The sequence below is a fragment of the Podarcis filfolensis genome, assembly GCF_964270895.1.
Source record: "Podarcis filfolensis genome assembly, chromosome: 2".
In the NCBI taxonomy this organism is placed as follows: domain Eukaryota; kingdom Metazoa; phylum Chordata; class Lepidosauria; order Squamata; family Lacertidae; genus Podarcis; species Podarcis filfolensis.
Genome location: NC_139605.1, coordinates 48,875,269 through 48,894,601, shown reverse-complemented (window position 1 = coordinate 48,894,601; position 19,333 = coordinate 48,875,269). Strand labels below are relative to the sequence as shown.

General features: G+C 43.3%; 1 protein-coding gene across 3 annotated transcripts in view; it reads left to right on the top strand.

Moving 5' to 3' along the window:
• The window catches only part of SHISA5 (shisa family member 5), a 38,293-nt gene that overhangs the window by 1,104 nt on the left and 17,856 nt on the right, over nt 1-19,333 (top strand). For 2 of the 3 annotated variants that reach the window (XR_014545493.1, XM_083603573.1), the window contains exons 2-3: nt 12,835-12,997; nt 15,395-15,460. Coding sequence is in view for 2 of the 3 variants with exons in the window: in XM_083603573.1 (XP_083459699.1) it covers nt 12,835-12,997; nt 15,395-15,460 (229 nt within the window). In the remaining variant the exon portion in view is untranslated. Of the gene's footprint in view, nt 1-12,834; nt 12,998-15,394; nt 15,461-19,036; nt 19,193-19,333 lie in introns of those variants that run through there. The other variant, XM_083603574.1, reaches the window with a different exon arrangement.

Genomic DNA, 19,333 nt, shown 5'->3' with positions numbered 1-19,333 from the left:
TACAATTGCGTGTCTGCACCTCAAGATCTTTATAAATAAGACTTCTTGTCATAAATAAAAGACAGCGAAGGTTTGAACATTAGCAGTAGTTTCAGACAATTATTATTATTGTTGTTGTTGCTGTTGTTATTACAACGAAAACCGCCCATTCCACTCTGGCTTAGAGCTATTTGGGGGATAATATAAGCTAAGCGTTGGAAGTAAAAGAATCTCTGCTCCCTGCAGTTATCTGTCCCAAGCCTATAAAATGGGGAGGGCAAGACACAAATGTTGGAGGTAGGAGGCTTTTGTGTTCCAGTACTGAGACCAAAGTAATCTGCTGTATGTCATATGACAGGGTTGCCCTTGCTAGGAGAGGTGCAGTAGATTTTGAAGCAGGCAACTGAAATCCTAGGAATGGAGTAGAGGGGACTTGGGCAACAGTGGTGAGGCAGGCAAGGTTAGACCAGAGTGGTTCACACAAGGCCATTATAGAAGAGGAAGAAAAGGAGGAAGCACCTTCTTCTTCTTCTTCCTCTGAAGGAACTAACAGTTGAGGAAGAAGTTACTTGACCAAGAGGTGTTTCACACAAAATTATTAATACAGTTGCTTAAAGTTACACTCTAAATTTAGGCAGTGTGAAGAAGATGAGCAACAGGTACCGATGTACATGGTGACTTCCAGTAAAAGGGAGATGAATGTATTTGGCTAGATTCATGTAGGTTGCTGTGTTGGTCTGACACAGTCAGAATAAATTTTAAAAAATTAAAAAAATTGTCCAGTAGCACCTTAGAGACCAACTAAGTTTGTTCTGGACTTTAAAAAAAAAATTATGTATATGGCTAGAGGCACTTAAAAGCTAAAGCAGAAATGTGTAAGTTGTGGTCCTAAGCTAAACAGGAGCTCAGTAAACTTCTTGCTTTTTTGTATAACAACTACTACACAAAGAAAGCACACATGGTACAACCCAAAGTATAATTAGTATAAGTCAAAGCATGCTGTGCCTTGTTAGTCCCCAAAGGCCTTCCTGAGGGGCCAGGCTTTGCATTTCTGGTGTCACCATCAGTCTGCCTTTGCCAAAAAACAGGGCTGGGGAACCTTTGGCCTTCCAGATGCTTTTGGACTCCAACCCCCATCAGCCCTAGCCATCATACTCAATCAATGGTCAGGGATGATGGGACTTGCAGTTCAGCTACACCTCGAAGGCCAAAGGTTTTCCAGCCCTAAAATACACACCCTCCCACTAAAACCACCGGAATTTGGTGCCAGGAACTTCAAAAGCAAGGGAGTTGGTGAGCACCTGGCAAGTCTCAGGGGAATGGTTGGGGGCCTGCATTCAGGCCCCCAAATAATGCAGGCCTGTGCTAAACATTTTGCTTTGCAGAGAACAGAGGGAAGGAAGAGAAAAGGGTGCTAGATGTGGCCATTAACAGTAGTTAAACATCCATGGGCTTTGTTGCAGTTTTGAGATGAAGAATGGCATGGACATGTTACATATGCTACTTCATATGTATAGATGCACATATGCCAATCTAGGCTGTCTTTCAGATGTAAAGCTGCTCTGTGAGCAAAGGGTTTGTTTGCTTGTTTGTTTGTTTTAAAAGGTGGGGTGTGAAGGCACAGGAGATTAGAGGCCCCTGAAGATTAACTGAGGGTTTCATGGAAAAGATTGAAAGAAGCTGCAAAGTGGGATTTTCTGCTTTGTGCTTACGTGATGCCCATGGTAGTGAGAAGCCACCCTTTCTCGCTTTCCCAGCACATTTGATGGAGCACCTCCCACTTTTCTCATATGCTTCCCCATCCATGATTTACGTTGTTCCCAACACAGCTTTTTATAACACAGGAAATTTCCATTATAGAAGAACTGAGGCTATGAAAGGAGCAGTTGATGATCTTGTGCAGAAGTGGGGTTGAGGGAAAGCAGCATAAAGGGAAGAATTTTGTTTTTGTTTAAAAGGTTGTCATGGACTTTTGCTGCAGGGGCAAATGCACACTTTAAACCTGAGGCTGATGCCTAAGGGCTTAAGGAGTAGTTGCTGGTGTTTGAACAAATCAAAACCAGGGTCTGTGATCTGAAAACAGAGGTGATGTGTGTACTTTTGTAACCCAAGAAAATATTTAATAAAAACAATTTTTAAAAAAAGAAGTGTTGATAGTGAAGGGCACGAAAACAGTTATAGCAACAAAGGTATTTGTATTTAAAAGATTTATAGTCTGTGTTTCTGTTTTTTAAAAAGTGCTTAAGGCAGCTTAGGATAAAAGTTAAGCAATAACTCACCACAGAAAAATAAACATTAGAAAGCTATCAAACGGAGAGAAAATAAGAGCTATATATAAGGAAACGTGTTTGATTTGTGGGAGCATTAGAACATGGAGTAACTTTTCTGTGGAAGCGGAGAGAGAGGCTGAAAACTTTTACAATTCTCAGATAATATTATGCTACTAAATAAAAAAGCAAAAAATATTTGTCAGCAGATGTAGCAGGATGGACTAAGGCTATAATTCTGTATTCATTTACCTGGAGGCAAGTCTCATTGCACAGTGTATTCAAGTGCACTGTAAATAATGCAAAAGTCAAGATAAAGTACATTCTCTTCCCTTAAAGGTTGGGCCTTTAAGAAAGGCTAAAGGAATCCAAGTATTAACACAAAACAATATTTTCTAGAAGGGACATACATTTGTTTAGCTTTTTTTGCACACTGCTGCCACTAAATAGATATACATTTAATGCTGTTGTGTTCTGCTCTATACTTCTTGAACTGGTGCATTGTTTGTAGCTGAGCAGAACATTTTGCAAATGATATCTGAAGGAAACAAGTGCTCTTTTTAACAAATTAAGTTGTTACCGCTGAAAAGGGGAGGGACAACCCAACATTCAACACAAGGAAGTACTCAAGTATGTTTCTCTAGTCTCATTGGCCATTAGAGAAAAAACTGGTGGTTTGTCACTCAAAATTAAAGGCTTATTTATTCATATTAAATTTGTAATACCATAACTTACCATGGTGTGTGCATACAGTGGAAGTCCTCTGTGTAGCAGTCATGTATAACCCAGTGTGTATATTAGCCCAGTTATTCATCGACCTAGATTCTGTCTGCAAATGGTAAATTCTGGGCTATAGTCAACCTAGCCCTCACAATGAAGTGAATGAACCTAGGTTAGTTATGTAGCAACTTCATTGCACCAGGACTTCCATTAGCTCAATGGGGCTTCCCCCCTTCCTCTTCCTGTGCCCCACAAATTGACTTGGTGGAGGGTCTTGAGAACCACTGGAACAGGATGGGGTGTGGGGTCGGACAGGGTAGTTTGTTTCATCTGTTTGTGCTGATGAAGCAATATGCTTAGTGTTACATTGAATTTCCCCCACTGTTTATTTGTGCTGCTTTTGCTTGCACTCCCTGCGCCCGCCCCCATAAAAAGGGCTTGCAGTTTTTTTTATCTGTTTCAGGAGTGAAAAATTGTATCATGTCAATTCCAAGGTTGCAAGACTGTTTGTCTTTATATGACTGTGCTTTATACTGCATAACCTTGACTGTAAAACTTGCAAAGTTTGTAGCCTTTCAGATGTCACTAATCTTTGACCTTGGCTGCATACTGGAATCATTTTTACATTTTTTTTTTCTGAGACCATTCTTGAAGCCATTTAATGCCACAGGCCTCTGAGCCTATATCTGCGATAACACTATCTAAATCTTAATATATAATTTTCCTTTTGTGGGACGACTTCCACATTTCAAGCCTTAGTTTGTGAGGCTGTGAAAAGTGATTCCAGAGGGAACACTCGCAGCTCAGGGGCATATAGCACACGTTCAATGTAGGGTTTGATCCCCGACATTTCCATGCAGAGCTCTGAACAGCCTGTAACCTAGAGAGTGGCTGCCATTCAGTATAGAAGGGAGTGAAAGGTCTCCCTTTCCTTCCAATACACCTATGCTCCTAGAGATTAAAACTGCATGAGTGGTATGAGATCATTTCACTGTGAAAATATTTCTTCAGTTGATAAAGGAGTGTTCATCAACACCCATGTAACTATCCCGAGCAGCCTATTCGATCTTTTATACGGTATAAGTAACCAGATACTTTATAACTGAAAGTACTGTGATGGACTTCTATGGCATTTTTACAACTAAGTTGGAGTCGTAATCTTGGGCAGAAATGTGGCTTTGAGCATTACAAGGCTGTTTAGTTGTGCACTGTGGTGGAGCGTGTCCAAACACAGGCCAGGGGCTGGGGCATGCCCTGAGGGAGGCAGGGCACAAATGGAGCCGGCTGTGGCTCACCTCACACCCACAGCTTCTCTCCGCTGTGGAGGAGCTGCATGTGGCACATCCCCACCCAGGAGAGGGGCAACAGCTCTCTGCCACTGACTCCCCCGGGTCAGACGTGACCCAGAAGTAGAGCTCCATTGAAGGAAGCTGCCTCCGCAGCTCCAGAGCCAGGGTCTGATGGGAACCTGTTGTGGGGGCTCCTGGTCCTGTTGTGGGGGCTACGTGCTCCTATGCTACACCACTGGTTGTGCAGAGTGATCTCTGACCCATGACACTCCTCCTTTAGTCCTTATCTGAAAGTTTTACTGTAGCCAGTACATAATGCAGCAGTGCTGGTCTCTTTACCATGATTAACATCAGTGCAGAAATAACATTCACTATCCCAGTATCAATATTGATCAAGGAAGGGGAATAACCACAGGAGAGGGTAGCATGCAAGCCTGCGGCTCATTTCTGATCTCCTAACTATGGCTAGAGTACCAATAGTGTAAGGCCTTCTATTGCAGTGCTGGTGGAGAAGTATTTTCTGTGCTCCTGCGATGAATGGTTGGTTGGAGATTTGTGTATTTATTTATTTATTATATTTCTGTACCGCTTAATACAATAGCACCTCCAAGTGGCTTACATAAAACCGACAAAAATGCTACTTCCTGAAAACCAAACAAATACAAGCTAAAAATAGTGCACAACCATATGTCACAGATAAAACTGTACAAAAAAATAATTAAGAGTAAGAGCCCATGAAAGCTTGGGTAAACATGTTCATCTTAAAGAGGCAATTGAAAGCCATTACCGTCTCTGCTTCACAGATTGCCCAAGGTGGGTGCTACCAGTGACAATCTGCTGTTTGCGGAATGGCCAGCAGGGTCTCCTTGGAAGATCTTAAAAGTTCAGCTGGATCTGTACTGCAGGAGGCAGTCAAGAGCTTTAAATGGCAGAGGCAAAACCTTGAAGTTGGCTTGGTAGTTAGTAACCAGGCAGTGCAGATTTTGAACACCCAGTGTAATATGTGTAAAGCTGGTTGTTCCACCAAGCACCCTAGCAGATGCATTTTGCACCAGCTGCAGCTTCTGAACCCTGTATTCCTGCATGAAGTGCACTACAGTAGCTTAATCACGAGGATAGCAGTGCGTGTGGGCCAATGCAGCAAGACCATCCTTGTCCAAGAATGGTTGTGCCGTACTTGGTTTGCCAACATTTGCAAAGTTGGTAATAGGTGCTCAAAGCTGCTGAGGTCACTTGGACCTCTTGTGACAGTGGTAGATATAACAAGATTCATGAACCATTCATATGTTGCTTCATAGTGAGTGCAACCCCTACAGGCTACACAACACAGTTTCCAGACCTGGCAACCACCCATCCACAGGGTCTGTTGTATCATGATTTACTGGTCCTCATTTAGCCTATGACTTCATCTAGGCACCAGTTTAGGACACACACAGCCTCTCCTGATTCAAGTGTTGCAGAAAAAATAGAACTGGGTGCCATCTGCATTCTGATGACACCATGCCACACGTCCTAATGACCACTCCCTGTGGCTTTGTATAAAAAACATTTGGCCAAAACTGTGCTCTTTGGGACCCCACAGATCAGTTGCTGGCATTTTTACTTGGAAATAAGTTTCATTATATTCAATGGAGCTTGTTCTGTAGGTATATACAGAATTCTGAAAAAAAACCACCAGTCACAAAATGGCTATTATGCAGCATTTGCATGATTTTCACATAGGTTGTCCCCTAGCCACCATCAACTTTCAGATTATATCTGTCTTTCATGGACTGAATTGTAAAACAATCACCTATCCAGCACTTTCCAGTGTCACCATGGCAAAAGAACATTGATCCAGGTCGTTGTCCTTATTGATTTTTACAAGGCGTCTCCCCTCCAAGCCACCATCGAATTAAAAGAGGGGCTTATGAAGGCAGTCAAGAATGGATCACAAGTTGAACCTACACAATGAATTGAACCCACACAATAGGTTTGACATATGCTCGCCACAGGGGAAAATACTGCCGGGTGGGTGGGTGTGAAGTAGATCAAAGAGGGAAGGAGAGCAAAGCCACAGGTACTTCTGCCTCACTGAGTTATTTAGTTGGGGAGAGTTGCAGAACTGTTCCCCAGCCAGTCAGCCCACTTCTGTGGGGCCTTTACAGAGCAGATCCCTGAGAAGATTTCCAACCCCTCCCCACAAAGCTGGGTGGGAAGTATGATGACTTTGCTGCTGCTAAAAACAAGGAATACCTGCATCTTCTCTCTCTCCCCCCCCCCCCCCGTTTCTACAAAATAAGAAAGCCTCTGGGTCTTGCTTCTTTGCCAAAAACAGTCTCCTCTGTTTCATCTCCCCCCACCACTTTCCCCGCATGGCACCCATAGCCACTTGCATTTCACACCCACACATTTCCCATTTCACAAACCACATCCACCATACAGTGGTACCTCGCAAGACGAATGCCTCGGAAGACGAAAGAGTTTTTCGTTTTTTGAGTTGCTTCGCAAGACGAATTTCCCTATGGCCTTGCTTTGCAAGACGAAAACGTCTTGCGAGTTTCCTTTTTCTTAAAACCGCTTGAAGAGGTGCAGTTGCGACTTGACCGTGCTTCGCAAGACAAAAAACTCGCAAGACGAAAAGACTCGCGGAACGAATTAATTTCGTCTTGCGAGGTACCACTGTAGCTCATTGTCTCCTTTACTCTGGCCAGAATTTCCAAGGGAAGGAAGGAATTCCAATCAGAGAGAAAGAAGTAAGTAAGGAGAGAAGAGCAGTGGCGGGTAAAAGAAAGCGTCCGGTCAACCAGCCAGTTTTTGTTTCTGTGGGTTCAGGTTTTCTCATGGATGCCAGGGAAAGCCTTACTGGGTGCATGTGCACCCACAGGGACCATATGGTGGGGGGGAGGGGACACCACCCAGCCATAGTGATTGCTTTTGCAGGATTTCATTCTTAGGATACCTCTCTTTGGGAGCCACCAAAGCTTTCAATACGCCTCTCTGTCAGAAGTAAAATGCATGTTTTAGTGAAACTATTTCTCTTTTCCCAAGCATCCTGGGTTCAAAATAATATGAGATGGACTGTAGGAAAGGTTTAACTTGCTCCTGCCAATTGCTCTCTAAATTGAACCCCTGGCTCCCCACTTTGAATATTTAATTGATGATGGTGATGATGATATTGAGACAGACCAAGCTTCATCAACTAATGTATCTGCTGCTATAATAGGAATATAGGAAGCTGCCTTATACCAGATCAGACCATTGATCCCTCTAGCTCAGAACTACCGGCACTGACTAGCAGTGGATCTGCAGAGATCCAGGCAGGGGATCTCTTCCAGCTCTACCTGGAGTTTCCTGGGACTGAAGCTGGAGACTTCTGCATGGCATGTGTTCAGCCACTGAGTTATGGCCCTATTTCCCCATGGCTACAATCTTTAGAAAGATCTTTAGAGCCTCAGGTTCTTCATGAAATGGGCAGCGTCAAGATGTTAGTCAAGATGTTATGCAATGTGATTATATGTAAAAGTAATAAAAATGATTATATAAAAAAGTTAGTACTTTTTAATCAGCTTGGTATCTAATACGAAATTCCATGTCTAGCATAATTGTATCTATCTTGCTTTCAACTACAGGCTCACCCAGACTTCCTTTTGCACCATGTTTTAAAGCTCTGTGTCGAAGCAGCGCTTTAAAATTTTGCCCTGGCACTTTCCACAGGAAGACACTCGTTTTAATGCTGTACCAGAGCAAATGGCATTCCATGGAAAACCCAGTTGCCGTTTTCTCTAATTCAGTGGTGAAATATGGGACCCCAAAACCCCACACTCGAACACGGAGCTTATGGCACAAAAGGTGTAATGGGTGAGCCCTCCTTGACATAGCTCTGAGAGTCAAGCAAGGAAGACCTTTGATTAAAAAGCACCTCCTCTTCAAATGCACAGGAAATAAAGCAGTGGTGTGGTCTGGTTCCTTCCTTCTCATGTGCAGGAAATGTCTTAAAAGGCAGCAGCTTGAGAAAAGGGGAATGGGGGAAAAGTAGCAACTTTTATTTCCTCCATGCAGGCAGCATCTCCTAAGTGTTCAGTGTTGTCTTCCTGGTCTACAAGAAAAACAGCCTGGATTAGACTAAGAATTTATTAAGATACCTTTGAATTTCAGGAGGAATTAGGAGACAATTGAGGATGCCGCCATTGTGTTTTGAAGTGATAATTTATCTTTTTCCTCCTGTGTTTTTTCTGTATGCTTTATCAGATCTATAGCAGCTCATTGGCCCATGCAGTATTTTAGTCTGTTCCTTTAAATTGACAGCATTTCCTTAGGACTCATAGCTGGAATCCAGTGATCTGTACCCCCACCCCCACCTGCTCTGTATAAAGCAACTTTTGTGCAGAGAAACAACAAGATGTTGTAAAAGCAAAGTACAAAAATCTAGCCCATTTGGGACTTAATGTCATTTAACAGACCAGGATAACAGGCCAGAATTTGATTATCTGAACCAGATCAAAGCATTCAATTCAGAGCCTAATTAGACATTTTGTTAAGCATGTGCTTGCATTCAACATGTAATTTTCAGAAATGCTAATAGCATCCCCTGGTGGGCTGATAATTGGGATCACAGCGGGAAACGTGTCCTCAGTGTCATGTCTACTTTAGCCCTTATAAAGGATTTAGAGTCCTCTCCAAAGTATGCAAACACTATGGGCGCAATCTCTAGAAATGCAGGCTTGTTGACAGTTGTTATAAAAGGCAGAAGGTTGTTATAAAAGCACATGTACCCACTATGGGAAACAACTGGAAAAAAAATAAATGTTTATGTCTGGCCTGGGCATAATTAGCTGTTCAGGGCACCTAACACAATCAGTGCAAAAATCATTAAGCAATAAGACTTACTTCCAGGCAACTCTGTGAAGGACAGCAGCCTAAAAACCATAGATAACAAACCCCAGATTACTTCAGTATCAATAGCAAACTATGACTGTTTGGATGGACTCCCTCCTTGAAGTCTGAAAGACCAGCAGAAATCTTCTTCAGGGAGTCAAAATCATTGGGGCAGTATTGCAAAGTTTCTGTGCCCGCTGGCCACTGCTCTTGACTTGTCTAGAAGGAGGTTAGAGCTGTAGCTGACAATCTTCAGAAGTGGGGAGACCAGCCCATGGGAAGGGCAGCCAAACCAAATGTGCACGTGTTTGTTAAATATGCACTTGTCAGTATGGGTGGAAAACTTGGTTTACTCATTGTAGTGCAACCACTACCGCCCCCCCCCCCCCCGGCTAGATCACTTCCGCTGTTGGAGCTGGACTGGGGAGGGAATCAAAGCAGTGGGGTGTTGAGGGGTTAGTTTTGCTCCCATCCTCCATGCACCCCTTCACACCTGTGAATATTCAAACTGACATATACATGTTAAACAGACACAGAGATGTCTGACTTGGTCCTTGAATATGCAGTTTCCAGGCCATGAATACTTTTAAATATTGTAATCAGTGCCTTCAACTAAGCCTGGAAAATAACTGGCAGCTGATGTAGGTTTGAATTAAACATTGCTAATTATAGTTGTCTTGCTAGTTTGCTTTACAGCGTTTAATCATATGTGTCAACTTGTGGAAAGCAAATCTATTTTTGAGTTTCATTTCAATTAAGTTTGAAATAAGCAGGAAGAAACCAGTGCACAGTGGTGGACCCTTCAGAAGGCTTAGAGCTCCTGCTTATCACAACAATAATGGAGTGAGAGAACATTTCCCCCCCAGTTTGAGGTTAATGTTGCAATCCTGAACAGACTTAGTAGAAAGTCGGGTTGATTCTATACTGTTTGGCATGTTTCCAAGTAAATATATTGAATATCTTGCTGTGAGGTTCAATCTTTTGAATTACCCAGTTTATGTCTGGCTGCGGTATTAGACTGGATGAAGGCCGATAAACTGAAGACAGAGGTATCATGAGTATTATCTGTCTAGAGAAGTGGGAGAAGTGGTCTCATCCTGTGCTTGATGAGATAACACTCCCGGTTCCTCCAAGAAAAAAGTTTTCACATTGTGGGATGGCCCTTGATCGATCTATCTTATTAGAAGCATAGGTTGCTTCTGCAGTATAGAGTTCCTTATACCAGCTAAGGCTTGTGGACCAGTGAACACCTTACCTGGACAGAGACAGCCTGGCCTTAATTAACCTTCTCAAGGTTAGACTAATGTAATGCACTCTGTTTGAGGTTGCTTTTGCAGATGGTTTGCAAAGTCCAGTTAATGGATTACTCACTGGGGTTGGCTTCCCTGTCCATTTCCAGACCCAATTCAAAATTCTGGCTTTCACCTTGGTGGCAGCTGGCACTGTACATCAAGATGCAGATAGCCTTCTGTAGGTGCCCCTACCATCTGTGGTGAGTTTCGTAAGCCACCAGGAACTAGGGGACCTTTTCAGTGCTTGCATCCTAACTATGGAGTGCTCACTTCAAGTTCCGAGCATTCTGCCTGGCACTTAACTTGTTGTTATGTTAGACATAGGACAGAACCTTTGAGATGTAATTTTAGACCTGTTTGTTGCTTTTCCCTGTCTTTTGAGATCTTGCTGCCTTTTAGGTTTTGTGCATTTTTAATAATTGTTTGGATCTGTTTTATTTGTAGTTTAATTCTGCCCTAGCAATTTATATTGAAGTGTGATATTAAAATAAATAAAATAAAATAGCTGTATTTTGTTGAGCTTTTCAGGCCAATATATTTTGGGACTATCCAGAAGTACCGCTTCAGCCTGATACCTTGGAAGAGATTTTATTTCTGATAGTGTTTAAAAACTGATGATATGTTGTTGTTTTTTAATTTTCAACTGGTGTTTCAGATTAACAAAAATACTTGGATCCAGTGAGCAGACTCCCATTCTTGGGATGCTGTCACTGGCAGAAGAAGGTGAAGTGGTTTTTTGCAGAATCCTTCTTCCTGTTGGCCCTCCTGAAATGAGGTTGGGCAGCCCTCCAGAACAGTGTGAGAGATGATGCAGGGGTGCACAGGAAAGGAGAAATCAATGATAGTTACATTCTTCCCCCACTCCCACTTATACCAATGGGAGTTTCCACTGGATTGAAAGCTGTTCAGTGAATGGAAGGAGCCCTTCCTTTTGTGGAAGAACAAGTCTGGATTCAAGCCAAAGACTTGTGATATCATGATTGCTCCTCCAGAAGAACAAACAGCTGCTTTGGAAAAATTATGGGGAGGAGAAAGGCAAGGTTGGATTAGCCATCTCCATTGACACCATTGTTCTCCAGTTCTGGAGCCCCATACAGCAATTTTTTAAAACAACAGCCATGAGACCCCGATCACAGATCTCCCACATCATTTTTGTTTGTACCCTTGACTCAAATTACAGCAGTAGCCTGGGAGATGCATCACACACAGAGAGTCTGCAAGACAGAGACAGAGAGAATACTCAAGGGCTGTCTCAAAAACCACACTTTAAGGGCAGAATATACCATATTTTTCGCCCTATAGGACGCACTTTTTCCCCTCCAAAAATGAAGGGGAAATGTGTGTGCGTCCTATGGAGCGAATGCAGGCTTTCGCTGAAGCCTGGAGAGCCCCACCGCCAGCTCCACAAACTCGGGGGACAGCGGGAGGTGCAGCGCGCCTTTCCCGCTGTCCCCCGACTTGGTTAGAAGGCTGGGGGGGGGGAGAAGCCTGCTCCTCCCCGTCGCCAGCCCCGCAAACTCGGGGGACAGCGAGAGAGGCACAGCGCGCCTTTCCCGCTGTCCCCCAACTTGGTTAGAAGGCTGTCAGGGGGGAGAAGCCTGCTCCTCCCCGTCGCCAGCCCCGCAAACTCGGGGGACAGTGGGAGAGGCACAGCGCGCCTTTCCCGCTGTCCTCCAATTTGGTTAGAAGGTTGGTGGAGGGCTTCCCCCTCCTCCAGCCCCGCAAGCTCCCAGAGCGATGCCAAAGCTGCACGCAGCTTCGGCATGGCTCTGGGTCCCGTTCTGGGGGCTGGGGGAGGGGGAAGCTCGGGCTTCCCCCGCCCCAGCCCCGCGCCTGGGGGGAAAATAATTTTTCCCCCTTTATTCCCCCCCCCAAAAAAATCTAGGTGCGTCCTATAGGGCGAAAAATACAGTAAATGTTTAAGTAGTAAATAGTGGTTTTCTGCTCTAGCTGATAATCAAAGCAAGAGAAGGCTGAACTGGTGATGCAGGCAAGGACTATATTCAGAAGTTTCTTTTAGCTGCCCAAACCAAGGAGGTGGTAGCAGCCATTTTTGGGCACCTAGCTGTTTATGCAGATAGCACTTCTTTTGTAACAGATTGTTTCTTTCACGATGGATTGTAGAAAAATGTAAGCCATGTAAAACACACAACGCTTGGCAGCTCTCCTCCCCCATATACATTTCCCTCAAGGGTTTTACTAGATGCTCATAAATACTACTTTCAATAACCTTTTCCTTCTGAATGAGATCATTCTCTTCCTTCCAATGATGTACTATTTAGGGTTACAATTATGCAGGAGTCAGAAGCTTGTGCATGTTGGTATATAATTTCCAGGAGATACAAATAAAAAGAGGCTATGCTGATTTGTAGTGAATTTGTTGTGGAACATGTGTAGTGCAATGACTTGTTTGTTTGACTTTATTTTCAGGTTTCTGTGAAGACTGCATAGAATACACCAATTTTAATGGAATTCTGATACCAGCAATATCTTGTCCAGCATTCTGCTGTGGAACTTGCAACAACCGATATTGCTGCTCAGACGGCATGCAAAGATTGGATAAATATGAGCAACTTGTATGTGGTGCAGAAAGGTATGACTGGAGACTCAGCTCACTGTGAAAGTTTTGCTTGACACTTTGCAGATTAAATTGCTCATATTGACTTGGATGCCATAGTTAAAATTGAATTCCGTTGTGTGCCCATCATACCTGCGTTTTCTTTCCTTAGGGATAATTTTCAATTTTGTTGACAAAAATCTTTGGAAGTGTAAGATAGCCTTCATGTCCTTACCTGTCTTGGTTTATAAAAGAGACCAGGTCTTGTGTGCCTACATGGGTCTTGAGGACTGAATTGCCTTCATACAGGGAAATGTGGTTCTACCCAAGTTTAAGATGGCTGTGCTAAAGCTATTTTATTTTTTAAAAATCCTCCCTTGACCCAACAATGTTAGATAATGATAGGCCAGTGTAAAATGCTCAGTCTTTGGAAAGCTCCTTGAGCACATTTCTGCCATTTCAATATCTGAGGTTCTTGAATGAAATGGATTATCCAGTCGTATTTCATTCCGACTTCAGAATGGGGCCAAGAGGACTTGGGCTGCCTTGTTTGACAATCTGTGCCAAAAGAATATATTTTTTGCCAGGGCAAGGTGGTGGTGGGGATAATGCATCCCTACCAGTTCTACTGGTCCTCAAAGCAGTTTTTAAAATTAAAAAAACCCATAACCGTATATTTCTAGACCACCTGTCAGAGATAGGTCTTTGGGGCATCATTCTGCAATATGTCCTTTCTGGGAGGTCGTCTGGGGTGGACTGCTGCTCAACATATTGGCCATTGCCCTATGGCAGCCTTCTCAGCCCAGGCAGCAATATATGGTGGTGGGTGGTGTGTTGAGAGACACATTCACCGGCCTCCTCCTTCTCAGGCAGACACAGAGTCTTCCTCCCACTCCATTATCAGCCATGCACACTGCCACCCATGCACTCGCCCCCTGCCTTCTCAGCACACAGAAATGGAGAGGTTTAAACCTCCCTTCCCAGACCATGGGAGATCCCATCATGTGCCTCCTGCTCTCCAGTTAATTGGTGCTGGGGACAAATAAAGGAGCCATGAGCTCCTCAGCTTTTCCCAGAACCGCTGAGCTACAGAAGGAAAAGCTGCAGAGTGGGATTCCAGTGACCCACTGCATGTCTCCCCGTTGCCTAGAAATCTGATTCTGGCAGTCTTGCTACTCTCAGGGTTTATAAATTGAAGCTTAATCCAGACAATAGGTTCTCTTTGTGGCAGGGTTAGCCTTTCCTGAGGCATGGTGGTTTCTGCCTGTTCCTGAAGGAGTAGCGCTCACTTTAAATTTTAAGGTTTGGAGTTTGAGGGGAGTCCTGGATGGACCTGACCTTGCTGCTGTGGCCAAGGGGGATTTGACCCAGTGCCAACTGCTTCCGTTTCTGGTGAGGCCAGTCCAAATCCTAGTGACACATGCTTGGTTACAGCAAGACTGTAGGCTATTATACATGGCCTTTGAAGGTTCCATTTAGTTCAGAATGCAGCAACTCTGGTGCACACAGGAACAGAGCTTCATGCGTATATTGCACCCATTTTAGAACTTTTGCATTGGTTATTACAAACACAGCTCCAGACATAATTCAAAATGTTAGTTATTACTTATAAATCCCTAAATGGCTTGGGTCCTGAAGTACTGTCTCCTCCCATGTAATTTCCCCACACGCTTAAGAACTGAGGAGAAGGGTGCCCTTCCCTCTGTCGGGTTGCGGGTGACTGCTAGGTTGTTTGGAATGTGTGAGAGCCTTTTTGGTGGTTCTTTTTTGTGGGGACAGCTGCATACCAGCTGCATATTTCTCTCCTGTGGAAGGTTTGTTTGGCTTTCTCTCTTCTAATGTCCTACCACCAGATGAAGAATATTCTAATTAGGCAAACCTTTTACGGGCCTTTTAGTGTCTTACTGTGATGTTTTAGTTACCTGGCTTGCTGCTTGACTTACCATGGTGTTGGGGGTTAGAGGTAAATGTAAACAATCTTGTTTTGTTTTGCATTTAGGGATAAAATTTAGTATACATGGGGTGCTTCAGCATTTAAAGGTGCATCTTAAACACAGTGGCTTGAATCCTAAGTGAATGGAAGGAGGTTTACAGGAAAAAGGTTATTTACTCAATATGGGATCATTCCCATTCTCCCAGCAGTTCCCTGGGCCCAATTCCACTTTGCTCAGGAGGTACCCTGACCCTTCACAGGTGTTTGAGAGGCACTGGAGGGAGGAAAGGATTGGGAAACTTTCACTCATCTTAGGCTCCTGGCTAATTATCTCTATTTTCAATGGAAAAATTCCCCTTTATGGCTGAGAAGCACAGTTCTCCATGTATGACTTCCCTGCACTAGATATTAACGCCACGTGAATAACATTGTAAAGAATAGCTACATAGGATGAAATTATTGCTAAACATTAAAGTCTTACATTTGTTTTTATACTACAGGTCAGAATCAGATATCGACTTTCAGATGTACAAATCGAACGACTTTGGCTTCGACTCTCAACCCAGGTAAATAAGTGGTTTTATGTACACACATTTAACTAACGTAATATCTGTGATACATGCAATTGCATGTATTCTTATCATTCTTTTCTTTGGTGATCACTCGTAGCCAAGTAAGATTGTCTTCCATAAACATGGTTTTAACAATGAGTCGATAACTGATTGTGGAGGCCAATTCTGGATCCACACGTCCTTCCACAGTGGGGACATTGGTTTCCGGGTTGGAGTTGATCGTGGTGTGGATTTGCCAAATCTACAAAATTCTTATCATATGTTAGACTAGAAAGCCCTGCTTCATGGCATATGTAAAAAGCTGTGTTCACAGGGTGCATGTTTATGGAGTTTCAATATACCTATAGCCACAATTAGAAATCTTAAGACTACTTGTTGTGGAATACTCTCTTTAAATTCATGTAGCATGATGCTGGTATAAGTTGGTGGTCATGAACTCTCAGATTCATGTAAATGACAGTCTTGTGATTTAATGAACCAGTTTTGTGTTGGCATTTGTCTACCAAGCCCTTAGACTCTTCTGATATACAGTGGTACCTCGGGTTAAGTACTTAATTCGTTCTGGAGGTCCGTTCTTAACCTGAAACTGTTCTTAACCTGAAGCACCACTTTAGCTAATAGGGCCTCCTGCTGCTGCCGCGCTGCCGGAGCACGATTTCTGTTCTCATCCTGAAGCAAAGTTCTTAACCTGAAGCACTATTTCTGGGTTAGCGGAGTCTGTAACCTGAAGCGTATGTTAACCTGAAGCGTATGTAACCCGAGGTACCACTGTATTGCAAAGTGTCATAACTACTCTTCAATGTTGTCTTTTTCTGTTGAAGGTGGAAACTAAATCCTGGAGTGGGGAAAATCCTTATAATAAGTGACATTTCATGCTGAGAAGCAATCTTTTTACAAGCCGTAACTATTTCTTGTTGGGTGTTAGTTTCATGCTTTCAAGAACAACAAAGTGGCAATTTCCACCCATATTAAAATGAACATATGAAATCGGTTCATTGGATGAATGTTTTGAGTAGTGATGGATGACTGAACTACTGGTTAGCAAATAGGGAAGCTCACAAACACCTACGGCAGAATGCAATCTTCGTTTTGCATGGGGGTTAAGTTCAGGACTCACACGTGCACTAGCAGGGCCCATGCAAAGTGTTCCGCCCCGCCCCCATTCCACCCCTTGAGTGACATTTTATTGTCACTTCTGGCTTTGGCACCATGCACGTGTACGCGATCGCACTTCAGTCGGGCGTGCGTCCATTGGTCAATGCCTGTAGTAATCTTTGATCTAATTTAGATAAAGCATAAAGCACATTCCTCGTTGTAAACTCCTCATGTAGGCATTTGGGAGCAAGTGATCCTCCACAGCTGTTCTGAGGAGGCGCTGCTTATTAATACCCCACCACTGTGTGTGCCTTGTGGTATCTCAACCCCCACATTGCCAAATGCATGTTGCTCAAATGTCTTGAGCTTTCATTCAATCCCATTGGGAGGAGAAGGAACCTGCAGTGATTGTGAGAGGAGATGGCTCTTTATCCTTGGGGGCTGCATATGGTGACAGCTTGTTATTACTCCCTGCATCTGATCTGTGATCTTGCAAGGCAAAAAGGACCGTGAGCTGTGGCATTGGTTGGAGTGGAGTGCCTGGCCTTTGGCAGCAGAGAGCTTACCTGCATGTTGAGAGAAGTACTTCTCCTTTGTGGAGGATTCTACATCCTGCTGTGGAGGGTGCGAGGGAGAAGAGGGCCAGAGCAGGATAGTTCAGCTAGGGCACAGTAGGCGTAAGGCGATACAGAGGCAGGTGTGGCACTTGGGCATGAACAGCATGTGTTTTCCCTTCCCTTGCTTACCTGCATGGTATGCTCTGTCCTGGTACCCTCATTTGTTGGACTGGAGTGTGATGTTGGCTGGCTGCTTGCGCCTGGGGTCCCAACATGAAGTAGCTGTTCAGGCTTTGGGACAAGAAATGACAGTAATGTGCTCATGCTCCCTTGTGTTCCATATGGCCTGCCAATTTGCGTAAGGTGCTTCCTTTGTGAGGATACTGTCATTTCCCCTTCTCCCTCACCTTGTGAGCTCTTAAGTGTACACAACATGAATGAGTCCAGAGAGAGATACGATCCCACACTGAACACCTTGTTATCTGAACAGTGGTCTCCCTGTGTGTGTTTTACTGTATATACTGGTGGTGTGCGATGATCAGGTACTGATTCAGTCATAGCAACATGTCCAGGGTAGGCATCAGGGTGGGGGTGACTCTCTTGAATTTTGTTCAAGTTCCTCTGGAGGGAAATTTCCTGGGTAAAATTGGTGGCATTAATGCTTCTGAATATGAGTTGCCAGAAACCACAGGAGGGAAGAGTGCTTTTGTGCTTGAATCCTGCTTGCTGGTTTTCTACAGGCTACTGTTCAGCCACTGTAAGCTCAAGATGCTGGGATAGAAGGGCCATTGGTCTGATCTAGCAACTTCTTCTTGTGTTATTAATTAAAATGTACAGGTATATTTTATTATGAACCTTTTCATAATATTCCAAAACAGGATAAAAAAATTACCTTTGTAAATCTGTTTGTAAGTTTCATTGGTGCTATTATAGACTCTGCTATCTTTTTATACTAATCTAGGCTTAGGGGTGCTTTTTTTCTTCTCCCAGGATTTTCTTCTTCCAGGAAAATTTCCGTTTTAGTCATGTCAGCTCTTGTTGGAGCTTGTTTACCCAATACAAAGATCCCAACTTTCTTATCCAATTCCATGATTATTAAGGACATTTTGCCAATTAAGCCTTTGTCTTGATCTGATATTAGTAAGATTTCAAATGCTGTATTTCCTTAATAAGCATGATAACGTCTCTGTTACTTGAAAATATTGTTATAGTTGTGGTTGAAAGTCAGTCATCAGATTAATAACTTCCATATACAATTTAATCTCTTGCCTGGTTATTTATCTATTTATCTATTTATTTTTATTAAAGCTAGTTCTGCTTGGGACCATGGTGACACTTCCAGTTTTAGTTTTTATTTTTAGTAATCAGTCACCCTAATGCAGGCATGGCCAAACTTGGCCCTCCAGATGTTTTGGGACTACAACTCCCATCATCCCTAGCTAACAGGACCAGTGGTCAGGGATGTTGGGAATTGTAGTCCCAAAACATCTGGAGGGCCGAGTTTGGCCATGCCTGCCTTAATGATATATGTATTTTTATTTTTAAAATGGCAGTTTTTAAACATTTTATACCATTTTTAAATTTTGTGTGTAATCTCAAAGACTAGGGTAAAGAGGGGTGTCTTCAGCATCTAATAGCATCTGTAGAGTAAATAGGGTAGATGTAGCTTTTTGGGGGACGGAATTTCACAATCTGAGGGCAGGCACAGAGAATATGGCTACATTTTAGAATTGCTGGATTTCCATTTATACAAAAAGCTGAGCAGAATGCATTGAAGCCATTGGGTAGTTTAGGATGACTCAATTGTGCCTTATATTGTTCTGTGGTTCAGGGTGAAAAGCAACGCTCTGTACCTTTAAGAAGGCTTTTTTGAGCAAAAGTAGGTGTGACCAAGGAAGCCTGCTATGCTTTCCTGCTGATGTCACTGACAACGAAACAGCACATATCCACCAGGCTTCAGTACATCTGCAAGAAAGCAGCCAGTTTCGTTTCTGAGTGAAAATAAACTAGAGGACTTGAGAGAGAGAGAGAGAGAGAATTTGGGTTAAAAGCCTTTGCTGAGAACAAAAATGGGGTAAGCTTTGCTTGTTTTGTCTGCAAGCATATTGTCTCATGTTAAAAATAGGCAAACATTGGGGATAGCCTACATAGCTTTAGATTATGTAATTGCAAAAATGTACAGGGATGGTGCCTATCAATTACAGTAATCCTTCTT